This window comes from Anas platyrhynchos, chromosome Z (genome assembly GCF_047663525.1).
Source record: "Anas platyrhynchos isolate ZD024472 breed Pekin duck chromosome Z, IASCAAS_PekinDuck_T2T, whole genome shotgun sequence".
In the NCBI taxonomy this organism is placed as follows: Eukaryota; Metazoa; Chordata; class Aves; order Anseriformes; family Anatidae; genus Anas; species Anas platyrhynchos.
Window position 1 is genome coordinate 10,749,757 of NC_092621.1, and position 10,973 is coordinate 10,760,729.

General features: G+C 60.8%; 2 protein-coding genes across 3 annotated transcripts; one reads left to right on the forward strand and one right to left on the reverse strand.

Moving 5' to 3' along the window:
• The first annotated feature begins 38 nt into the window (after positions 1-38).
• MSMP (microseminoprotein, prostate associated) lies at positions 39-1,928 on the forward strand. The gene is made up of 3 exons (XM_027446616.3): positions 39-251; positions 616-724; positions 946-1,928. Exons 1-3 carry the CDS (start codon positions 140-142, stop codon positions 1,133-1,135), a joined length of 411 nt encoding a protein of 136 aa, XP_027302417.1. The 5' UTR covers positions 39-139; the 3' UTR covers positions 1,136-1,928.
• A 132-nt stretch (positions 1,929-2,060) lies between these two features.
• Positions 2,061-10,938, reverse strand: RGP1 (RGP1 homolog, RAB6A GEF complex partner 1). 2 transcript variants are annotated; one of them, XM_038170563.2, is made up of 9 exons: positions 10,789-10,938; positions 10,004-10,156; positions 7,297-7,433; positions 6,841-6,924; positions 4,027-4,176; positions 3,803-3,949; positions 3,349-3,473; positions 2,973-3,150; positions 2,061-2,846 (listed from the first exon to the last, which is right to left on the reverse strand). In XM_038170563.2, exons 2-9 carry the CDS (start codon positions 10,117-10,119, stop codon positions 2,623-2,625), a joined length of 1,161 nt encoding a protein of 386 aa, XP_038026491.1. In that variant the 5' UTR covers positions 10,120-10,156; positions 10,789-10,938; the 3' UTR covers positions 2,061-2,622. The 2 variants fall into 2 exon arrangements, with proteins under 2 accessions (XP_038026491.1, XP_038026492.1); XM_038170564.2 differs by having other exon boundaries at positions 10,759-10,890.
• Between the last annotated feature and the right edge of the window lie 35 nt (positions 10,939-10,973).

The window sequence follows — 10,973 nt, forward strand, 5'->3', positions numbered from 1 at the left end:
GGATCAGGGGAAGAGCATTAAAAAGGCAGAGAGAGAGAGAGAGAGAGAGAGAGAAAAGGGAAAGGAGCAAAGGAGAGAGAGAGAAAGAGAAGAAAGGCAACTCGGCAGGACCGCGGGGAAGCCCAGCTCGACGACAGCCATGGCCATGAGAGCGCAGAAGCCGGCGTGCGCCTGGGGCAGGCTCTGCCTGCTGCTCTCCCTCCTCCTCCAGCTGCCGGGCTCCCAGGCCAAATGCTACTTCCAGGCTAAAGGTAAGCGGGGAGGTGAGCCGGGAGGGCACGCTTGATGCTAGGACGAGGCCTCGTCTTCCCCCTGGGGCACGGGGCCGTGCCCTGCCTGCCTGCCAGGCTGTGCCGAGCTGGGGAGCGCGCTCACGGGCCGGTGATGACTGGAAGGAGCAGCCTATAAACCACAGAACAGCTCCCCAGGGCTCTGGCTGAGAAACAGCTCGCTGGGCCACGGAGAGCTCCTGGCAGGGGCCCGGCTGGGGCCAAGCGTGCAGGACCAGCAGCAGAGGGAAGAGGGCTGCCCTGTGTCCTTTCGGGGTGGAGGGAGGCCGAGGGGGCTCCCACACACTCCCTCCTTAAGCTCATTGCCACCTTTCCCTTTTTACAGCTCCCTGCGAGTACGAGGGGAAGCAGTTCGCCCTCGGGGAGTCGTGGCTGAGCACCAACTGCCTGCTGTGCACCTGCCTGCACCCCATCGGCGTGGGGTGCTGCGAGACGTGAGTGAGGGGCGCTGGGGACGGGCTGTGGGGGTGGCACACGCGGTGGAGACCCCAAGGGCTGCGGGGAGACACGGCCCGGTGAGGGGTGGCAGGGCGAGGGGTGTCACAGAGGGGTCTGTGGGCAATAAATGCACAGCAGCGGGTCTGGGAAGGGTGTGGGCAGCCCCCTGGCAGGCGTCAGGGGGGAGCTGATGGTGCTGCTGTGCCCTCTCCCGCAGCACCCAGCACCCCATCGACTTCCCCGACTGGTGCGAGGCGCACTACGACACGCAGACCTGCCAGATCTCGGTGGTGCAGAAGGCCAACCCCAGCCTGCCCTGCGTGAAGAGCGTGGAGCACGAGTGGGGCTCGGCCGGCACCCCCGAGCCGCTCAGCAACAAGGTGCTGGGCGCGGGGCTGAGCGGGTAGAGACCCTCGCCGCCAGCATCCCCCCCCCTTCTCCTCCAGAGCGCACCTCCTGCATGCTCCAGACCTGCCCCGTCCCGTAGAGACACCACTGCAGCCACCTTCCAGGGAAACCACTGTCCGTACACCATCGTCCTGAGCTAACATTTACACCCCAGCGCTGCCACAGTACGGCTTCGCTTCCGCCTTCAGCTCCCCGAAGCGAGCCGGGGCCCCTTCACAAAAAAAAAAAAAATTAAAAAAAAGGCGAGGACGGGCCCCGAGACAGGCTGCCCGTGGGAAAGCAGATCCCAGGGGATGTCCTCCTGGGGCACAGCCCCCAAAAAGAGAGAGACACAGGACCAAATCGCCCCGCATCCCCCCACAGCCCCCATCCCCTCGCTGGGCAGCCCCTGGGAGCCCACTGGGAGCCCACTGGGTGGCCCTTCGAGCAGCACCCACGTGCCCTGGCCCATCCCTTCTCCATCCCGGAGCACGAGGGGCACAAAACCCACCTCTGGAACCACTAACGCCCCTGCTCCTGCAGCTCCCAGGACAAGAAGGGACCCCCAGCACCATGCGCCAGCCCCGGGCAGCCCTGCAGCAGAGCCAGCAGCCCTGGGCAGGCAGTGGGGACGTGGGGACAACTGGTGGAAGATGTCGCCAGGAGGAGCCCAGCGTCCCCGTGCCCGCTGCCCTGTCCCAGCTGCAGGTTTTGGGTGCCCTGGTAGGGCTCAGGGAGCTGAAGCAACCTGCCTGTGCCCCGTGGAGCTGGCTGCCCCACAGCCCACCCCGGCTGGTGCTATGCCTGTGCTGTGCAGAGCCCTGTGTAGATGTTTCTGTTCTTGCAATAAAAGTATTAAACAAAAAGGTCTCCAGATAGTGACTGTGGTAACCTCGCGCTGCTTCTGCCACCGGGAAGGGCGCAGGAAAATGTTCTGTCCCAGGCTGTTTTCGCACGTTCGGGTGTTTATTAGGTTTCCATGCAAAGAGGAAAACTCTTTGGAAGGTTTGGTAGAAACGTGGGGCTGGCCGTTGAGCAGGGAGACCTCCGTCCCAGCTCCTCAGCACACAGCATGCGTTCACTCCAGCCCCCCGAGGATCCCGAGACCAGCAGGATGCCTTCGGGCTCAGGAGCAGAGGGAGAGGACAGCCTGGGCGCTCAGCACCTCGCAGTCCTGGGTCACGGCTGTGGTGCTGCCTCCTGGCTCCACGCAGAGCACTCAGCCACATCCAGGAGCCCAGCAGGAGCCAGCAGCACCAGGCTGTCCCGCAGGGACTTTCCTGCAAGGTTTCGCTCCCTGGGCTGGGCCCTTTCCTCCTGGAAGCCCCTCAGGGGGCAAGGCACAGGCAGGGCTGCTCCCCGGGAGGCAGATCCCATTTGGGTGAGCCCTCGCCCTGCACACAGGGTCTGTTCCCCGGCTGAAGGTGCAGGGCACGGCAGCGAAAACAGCCCAAATTCACCCCGCTGCCCACCCTGGCATGGCAGGGTCCTACCGGCTCTGCCCCCGTCAGATGGTGATGGAGTTGGTGCTGGAGAACTGCGAGACGTAGGAGGCCAGGATGGGGTTGGTGGGGAGGACTTTGATGGGCAGGTCCCAGCTGAAAGTGTCCACCTCGATCTGCTCCACCCCGGTCCAGGTGACGGCCTCCGGCTGGCTCCCACGGACGAGGCAGGTCCCCGCTGACTCCCCCGAGGTCACAAACTCGAAGTGCAGCCTCCACTTCAGGGACACTGCGGGCAAGAGGCGGGTCAGCAGCCAGCACCACGGGGCCAAATAACTCCCACTCGCACAGGGCCGGCTCCCTCCCACACCACGCGGCCCCGCGGAGGGCTTGGCAGCGGGAGCAGGGCACTGACCGATGTTGGTGGTGAACCCCGGGGTCGAGCTCAGCGGGATGGGCAGGCTGAAGCTGCTCTGGGCTGTGTGCAGGCAGGCCTCCTGATGGCGGGCGTGGGTGCTGAAGGAGACGGGCTGCCCCCGCCGGCGCTGGAACTCCTCCTGGATGCTCTCTTCTGTCTGCAGGCTCACTGAGAACTGCGGGGCAAACAGACAGGAGCTCACACTCACACGCCTGGGGCCTTCGTTGTCCAAGTGAGCTGAGAACCAGAGCCCTTCCCCAACTGAGACCTCATCAGAAACCCCACAGCAGCTCAGTGCCACCCCAATCCCTTCTCCCCCTGCCCACCCAAAAGCCCTGCTTCTCCCCACGGTGAACCCAAGGCCAGCGCTGACCTGCAGACACGGGATGTCTCCTGAGAAGTTGAAGGTCCCGATGACATCCTCTCCAATCTTATACACGGTCTTGAAGATGCAGAAGGTCCCCACCTTCCCGCGGCTGCTGCTGATATTGTAGAGGTCTATGGAGAAAACAGAAAGGGGCAGAGCTGCAGGAGGAGCAGGCTGTGCTCCACACAGCAGCCTGGGTCACCCGAAGAGCCCAACAGACACAACTTGGCTGCTTGGGAAGGAAGGACAGGCCCTGGAAGCAGCATTTCCTTCAGAAAGGTCAGCAGTGAGCAACAGCAAACCACATGGGCATGGAGGAGCCTGTGGCAAACTCTGTGCCAAGCGGGCCCTGACAGAGCCGCTCCACAGCCGCAGGCAGAGCCTTGGTTTGCCAGAAAAGGGAGTTTTTGCAGCAAGCACTGAGTGGGGACAGCAGGTTCACCCAGGGGAAGCGACCTACGCAGGCTGCGTCGGGAGGTGGCTGCCATGAGCAGGTCCGTCGCCAGGTCCGCCAGGCGGGAGTCCTTCTTCAAGCCCTCCTCCTCCTCCAGGAAGGGGTTTGAGGGTGCGACGGCCTCATCCTGCGGGCACTGGTAATCCTTGAGGCCTAGAGAGGAGGCAAAGAGTCAGTGGGGTGGGCTGCAGAGCGTGCCCGAGGGAGGGCAGGGCAGTGTGTGGCCTTACCATGCAGCACGAGGACACGGAAGGGCACGCGCAGGAGCTTGATCGGGGAGTTGACGCGCTGGCAGCCGATGGTCAGCTTGTAGACATACTTCACCGACTGCCCCCGGAAGGAGGGGGGACCGTCTATGGGCAGCGTCTCACAATACGAGTCTGCAACAAGCACGAGAAGGATTGCTTGGCAAGCAGGCTCCCTGTCAGATCACTCTCTCCCTGTGCTGGTAATTTTCCTTTCCCGAGTGGTGCGAGCGCATCCACAGCTTCCCCTCAAGGGCACCCCTCACCTCATGTTCATCACCATCCACTGCTTCCAGCATACACATGTTGTGCATCAAAAAAATGTGAAAAGTGTAAAATCCAGGAATACAAACGAGGCTTACTCATCACGAGTTCAACCTGAACGTGCCTCGTGCACCACATAAACGCGACGCTCTCAAGCAGCAGTCACGAGTCACGGTTTCCTCGGGGCCCTGCCTCACTTGTGCACAAATAACACCCGAGGCAGAGGGATGCTGATCAATACCTCATCCCTCTTCTGATATTCACTCTGCAGCCCCCCCAGGCTGCGGGCTGTGTAAGGGGAGAGACGCAAGCAGCGGCCCGTGGAAAGTCTCCACCTCTGGCTTGCCCACCGTGACGCAGATACGCCCTGCCAGAGGAAGGGCAGCGTCCTGCTGCTCAACCACAGATCCTTCCCCGAGTCTGGCACGTTCTGAACGCTGAGGCTTAGATCAAACGCTAGGGTTATGTTTTAAATATAACTTCTGGATTTTTTTTTTTATAAAAAAAAAAAGAGGACTGGAAAGACAAAAAAGCCCTCGCTGGTGACCAGAGCCCACAGGCTCTCACACCTACAAACAAAAGGCTGGAACGAGGTGCTGATAAAGCTGAGAACTGCCCCGACAGAGAGGAAAACCAGGAATTTCCCGGGAGGGCCCAGGAGTGCTGCTGCAGACCGCTGCCATCCCTGCAGCAGGTTCAGCAGAAGTGCCCACGAGGGTCTCCATGCCCAGCGAGGACAACCCAAGCAGACATCACTGCGTTTTGGGGCATTTGGGGAGGAAGATGGGCAACACGTGGTGCCTGCTGCCTGGCACAGGAATGCAGAGTCTCAGGAAGCCTCTGGAAGGCCAGCCTCCCCGCAGGCCCCAGGAGGGAGGAAGCGCATTCCTGGCACTTTGGATGCTTCCCGACCCTCCCCCGTACCCTCTGGCTTGTGTCGGGGCTGCCTCCATTTCCTCCCCTCCCCACCAAGTATTTGGAGGCATTGCAACACCAGAGGGGAGGCAGAAACAGCCACAGAAATGACTCGAGGGCTTGAAAAAAATGTTTTATGGTGACAAATTTAAAGAGCTCAGTCCGGGCAGTGTGTCAAGTGGACGGGAGGTGAGTCACCTTCAACATACAGGTACCATAACATGGGGAAGACAGTGGGGAAGGAGCTCATAAGCAACCCAAAACAAGGCCTTCTGTCGAGCGACAGCCTCACACAACCTCAGCCCCAAGTGCCAACTCCTGCCACGGTTTAATAGCACGGTACTTTGCCGAAGCAGAATTCAGATCTCTTGACTTCTTTCTGCCTTTCCAAACCGTGCAGCAAAACCCCAAACTTCAGAAAAACAGGAAATGAAGAATTAAGACACACACCCACGCAGCCTTAACTCTGCCTCCACGGAGCTGGCAGCAGCCCCCAGCAGCAGCCCGCAAGCGTGCCAGCTGCGGCCTCGTGCGAGGGGAGCAGCACCACACGGTGGGACTGGTGTGAGCAGCTCAGCACAGCCTGGCCATGCAGAGGGTTTTTGGGGTCACACACTGCGGCACCACACGTGACAAACCTTCCTCCTGCCGTGCCACCACGTGAGGAAGTCCCCTCGATCTGTCCCAGCTACCTGGGCTGGTGAAAACCAGCATGTCACACAGCCCACGGCTCCGTGCTCTCACTCACAGCTCTGCTGGACGCTCCAGCAGAGCCCCTTCCACCTGAGGCTTCCTCACTCTCTGACCTGAGAGGTGTCCATCGCCCGTTTCGGGTGGATCCCCGCTGGGACATCCCGAGGAATGAGCCCACGTGCAGCCTGCAGAGCCTGATGCCAGGCTGCAATGCAGAGATCTGGCACAAGGGGACAGGCTGGGTCAGCAGCCACCAGCCCAGGGGCGACAGCGCATGCTTGTGTTGTCACAGCTGCCTGGTCAGGTAGAAGCCGCCGGTGCAAAACATTCCCTGGAAGCAGGGAAATCAGCTGCTGCAGATTTCCTCCAAAAAGGGTAAAAAGCTCTCCAAGGAGAAAAAGGGAAAGCAGCGATGAAGGAAAGCTTAAAGGGGGCCCACTGGAAGAACACTGAGAGGCTGGGAGGCACAGAGAGCTGCGAGCCAGGGACGATGAGAAGTGCTCACTTTCCTGGCAGAAAGGACAGGGAAACCAGAGCAGGCTGACGACAGCAATCCCCAGGACATCCCCGGCCTGAGGAGGAAGCACACGCCTGCAGAGGGTGCCAGCCTCAACTCCAAGCATGCTCCAGTGCATCTGAAGAAATAAAGGCAGGGGAAGGCAGGCGCGTGCAGCTGCAGACAGGTATTTCGGAACACTTCATGCCTTGCAGCCACACCACGGAGCTGTGCCAAAGGACACGGGCCAGGGGCAGAGCTGAGGGACACCTTGCAGTGCGTGGAGAACAGATTCTGGCTGTGTTCCTTAGCACTCACTTCACACCCCTCGCCTCCTGCGAGCAGCAGGGCCGGCTGCTGGCAGCACTCTGAGCGCAGGGGTCCCCCCAGATGTGAACCCTGCAAGAGGGGGAGCAGCAGACAGGACTCACAGGACTTGGACTCCCCGGGATCCAGCCGCAGGTCACAGAACAGGATCTTGGGTGGAGTGGACAGGATGCACTGGCCCCGCTCTCCTAGAAGAGACAAAACCTCACGTGAACGCTGCCCCTGGCCAGCCCCCGAGGGGCTGTGGGCTGAGGGGGGCACTTGCTGCGCCCGGGGCCAGCCGTGCCTCACCCTCACAGGGAGGAATGGGGAAGAGAAGGGGCCGAGGAGGAAATATCTCACGTCCTGCTCAGACCATGAGACATTCCCAGAACAGCTGGACCGACAACCCTCCCGTTTTGCTCCAAGCTAGCGCCGCTGTGATCTCAGCATTAATGAGGTCCTGCGGTGGCCACGCAGCAGGGAGTTGCAGCAGGAAGCCAGCAGGGGCTCGGGCACACACCTCACGGCCTGCTCGACCCCTGCTCGGCTTCTCTGCCCGAAAAACGGGGAGCGCTCACCTCTGTTGGGGACGAAGACAGTCTCGTTCTCGGCCTGCACGTCGTGCTTGCTGCCGTCGGAGGGGGGAAGCGCCACCCGGTTCTCGCTGGCATGAAACTGGCAGTGGATCTGGGCGCTGGCCCACGCCAGCATCTCGCTGAGGGCAAAGGAAAGCAAAACTCACTCTGTGCTTACACATAGGTGGCAGTGAGCACGGGCTGGAGGACAGCAGCTTTTCCTGCCCCTCTCCATGCGTGACTGCTTTTTGGGAACGAAGTGGGCCCTGCTTTACTGCTGCTGAAGCCATTCCCACAGTCCCCCCTCCAAACATACCTTTAGGGCAATCCTGAGCTGGGCACTGACCCCAAACCCCTCCAGGATCCCTCCAACCCCCTCAGGACCCCTCTGCGGGTCACCCCATGGGCACTTCCCACAGCTCTGCACAAATCTTCCAGGCTCCCAACCCCGTATCTGTTCTTTCAGACTTGCAGGAACAATGGCAGACTTGTGAATGCAGCCGGTGTCCGGCGCCCCTGGTGTTATCCAACATCACAATCCCATTAGCAAGCACTGACACCAGAACCTCAGGCGCTACGGGGATCTTTTGTGGCACACGGGAATCCCTCGGTGTGACTAATCAGACCAGTTGAACGTGCAGACGAACCAGGGAAAGACCTTGCTGCACTCACTGCGGCTAATTATGCGCCACTTGATCTCATGTGTGCCCTAGCTGCCCTCTGAGCACACGATGGATCCTCTGCCTAGACACCTCTGGCCCTAAAAGTTGCTACTCTGTGCCTCCAAAAGCACCAGCACAGCTTTCATAAGGTTTTCTTCCTTTTCCTAACGTTTTCCTAAGGTTTTCTTCCACGAGGTGTCTGCTGCATGGAAGCAGGGAGTGCCCTAACAATGTTTAACAACTTTATGTCAGCGTACCACAATTACAGCACCTTCAAACACGGCACTTTGCATATTTTCCATTTATTCTCAGCATTGCCTGATGAAATACTGCTGAATTGTTTTAATTCTTTACCCAGACGGACAAACACAATTTGTGTGTGCCTTCCTACCAGCAGACCTCGTCCAGCTGCCAGGACACACAGGGATCCTGCTCTGGGGCCGAGTCCACCTCTCCCTTCTCCCTGCAGCTCCTCCTGAAGCCCACGCCAGCCACACTGCATGGTTTGGGGCAGGGCAGCTCCGCTTCTTGAGCGCCTCATATACCAAAACCCAGCTCACTCTCTGCCAGTACTCACTGCCCTTGACTCCTGTTCCCGTGCTTGAAACACACGCTGCAGTTCTTGCATCTGCACAGCCCCACGTGCTGGCGCTGGAAGCTTCTCTTCCCTGACAGGTCTAGCTGTGTCACAGCCACGCTGCGCTGTGCTGGCCGCTGCCCTTACACGACCTGCAGCTTCATCTTTTAACCACCAGCCCATTAGCTGTTCCTGTGACCTAGCCAACTGTCAGTAGCTCACTTTTTTTTTTAAGTTTGAAAACTTTCTTTTTTTCAAGAGGCGGTTTTCTAGGCACCACGACAGGCCTGAGGTTCCCAAATAAACCTTCCAAAACCGGGCTGTGAACCTCCAAAACTGCCCCACCGTCTACCTGTGCGGTGCCACATGTTTCAGAAGAACAGGGGCAACTCCCCTCTGAGCACAGCCAGCAACTCCCTGACGTGCCATGCTCCCAAAAGTGGGGAGAATAACACCACCTCCCCACGAGGCAAAGCTCTGGAAAGCTAGATGCTTTGTGGCGTGGCTGAATTTGAATGTTTAGCTCAGCAGGCAAGAGAAACAAGGAAAAGGCGATGGAAAGTTAAGGAAGATAATTTAAAAGAGTCCTCCGGTGGCAATGCAGCAGGCTGCTTTGCTGAGACTGCGAGCCCGGGAAGCGGTTCCATCAAAGCAGCCACCTCAGACAGTCATAGTGGTGATGCAAAGGTGCTGAACCTGACCGGGCAGGACATCAACACTTCCCGGGAAGGAAGGACACAGGGCAGGAAAACCACCTCCACCCCTGGAACATCAGACAAGGCCACACACTGCTGACACGGAGGCTGCGGGTGAGTCACGCCTGTGAGCCAAGGTAGGAAGCTCCTTATCTCGTCACCTTTGCTCAGCGCCTGCTCTGGGCACAGCTGAGTCAAGGAGAGGGGAGTGCCCGAAGGCTGGGCCACAGAAAAGGTTGGGCCACAGAAAAGGCTACCACGGAAGTCAGCCTCTTCCTCCCTCCGGGCACTGCTCGCCCCTTTGGCTACTGCCAGCTCTGGAAGCAGGGATGACGCTGCCCCATCAGCTCGCTGCCACACACGGCTCCCTCCACAGACGTAGGAAATGATGACGCTGCTGCTTGTTGCCCCGAGAGACTCACTCTGGTGTAACTAGATATCCCACCTCGATAGCCAGTTCGGCTTCATTTTCTGCCAGCAATTCTGCTGCCACTTGAGGGGCACTTAAACGCACCTCTCCCAGTGCCTCTGCCTGCATACTTTTTTTTTTTCCAGTCTCTCCCTTGGGGGCAGAAAACCAGAACTATTACCTCAGTTTCCGCCCTGAAATGGAGATGGCACGAAGCACCATTAGGGAGCACCTTGGGTGGGGAAGTGACCGGCAGCTGAGCTGGCACCGCAGCCCCACAGCCCCACCGGGTACCCCTGTCAGCTCTGTGCTGGTGCTGCCTCTGTAGGGCTGAGCGTGGAGCAGGGCCCGGTGCCGCCGTCCGTACCTGCTGGCAGAGGTGGAGGCTGCCGACAGAGGGTTGGTGAAGGTGATCACGCACTCCAGCATCTCCCCAGCCAGGAACACGGGCCCGCGGCCCAGCTTGGCCACCACCTCGATCATGGCTGGGACGGCCCCGCTGCGAACCTGCCACAGAGAACTGGGGACACGGGGAGAGGGAAAGAAAGAGAAAAACGGTTGGGGTGGTGCCATGGAGCAGAAGGGCTGAGCGGGGACACTGGGGGGGACACAGGGATGGCCATGACCATACCCACAGGGGGCAAGCACCCATGGGGGGGGGACAGGGATGGCCCAAGCCATACCCACAGCAGGCAGAAACCCGTGGGGGGGGGACAGGAAGGCCTCAGCTGTGCCCACAGTGCACAGACAGCCCTGGGGGGGGACACAGGGATGTCCCTGGCCATACCCACAGCAGGCAGCCACCCGTGGGGGGGACAGGGGTGGCCAGAGCCGTACCCACAGCAGCCAAACACCCCCGGGGGGGGGCACAGGGACGGCCCCAGCCCGCCCCCCCCCTCCCCCCCCTTAGGCCTAGGCCTAGGCCCAGGCGCAGGCCCCACCTCAGGCTCCAGGCCCAGCGCCCCCACACAGCCCGCGCGCAGCCGCTCCCCTTCCCCTTCCCCATCCCCTCGGGGCCTCCCCACTCACAAAAACACCCCCTAAAAATTTGGGGAGCCACCCACCCCCCCCCCTCTCCCCCTCCTCCTCCCCCTCCTCCCGCCGCCGCAGCCCCTCACTCACCTCCACCTTCCCCCCTCCCCCCCCCCCCACCTCAGGCCGCCGCCGCCGCTCGGCAACTTCCGGCGGCGCTCGGCAACCTCCGGCACCCCCTCGGGCGGGCGCCGGGCGCTCGGGAACCTTCGGCAATTTCCGTCACGGCCTCGGGGGAGGCGGAGGGCGGAGGGGGCGTGGCCTCCGCGCGGGGGGCGTGGCCAATAAAAGGCGGGGGCGTGGCG

Coding starts and splice junctions, on each gene's coding strand:
- RGP1 (XM_038170563.2), bottom strand. CDS start 10,119: ATGATCGAGGTGGTGGCCAAGCTGGGCCGCGGGCCCGTGTTCCTGGCT. Junction 6,925..7,296: donor TGTCTTCGTCCCCAACAGAG/GTGAGCGCTCCC, acceptor TGTCTCTTCTAG/GAGAGCGGGGCCAGTGCATC. Junction 3,474..3,802: donor CACCTCCCGACGCAGCCTGC/GTAGGTCGCTTC, acceptor TTTTCTCCATAG/ACCTCTACAATATCAGCAGC.
- MSMP (XM_027446616.3), top strand. CDS start 140: ATGGCCATGAGAGCGCAGAAGCCGGCGTGCGCCTGGGGCAGGCTCTGC. Junction 252..615: donor ATGCTACTTCCAGGCTAAAG/GTAAGCGGGGAG, acceptor CCCTTTTTACAG/CTCCCTGCGAGTACGAGGGG. Junction 725..945: donor GGCGTGGGGTGCTGCGAGAC/GTGAGTGAGGGG, acceptor CCTCTCCCGCAG/CACCCAGCACCCCATCGACT.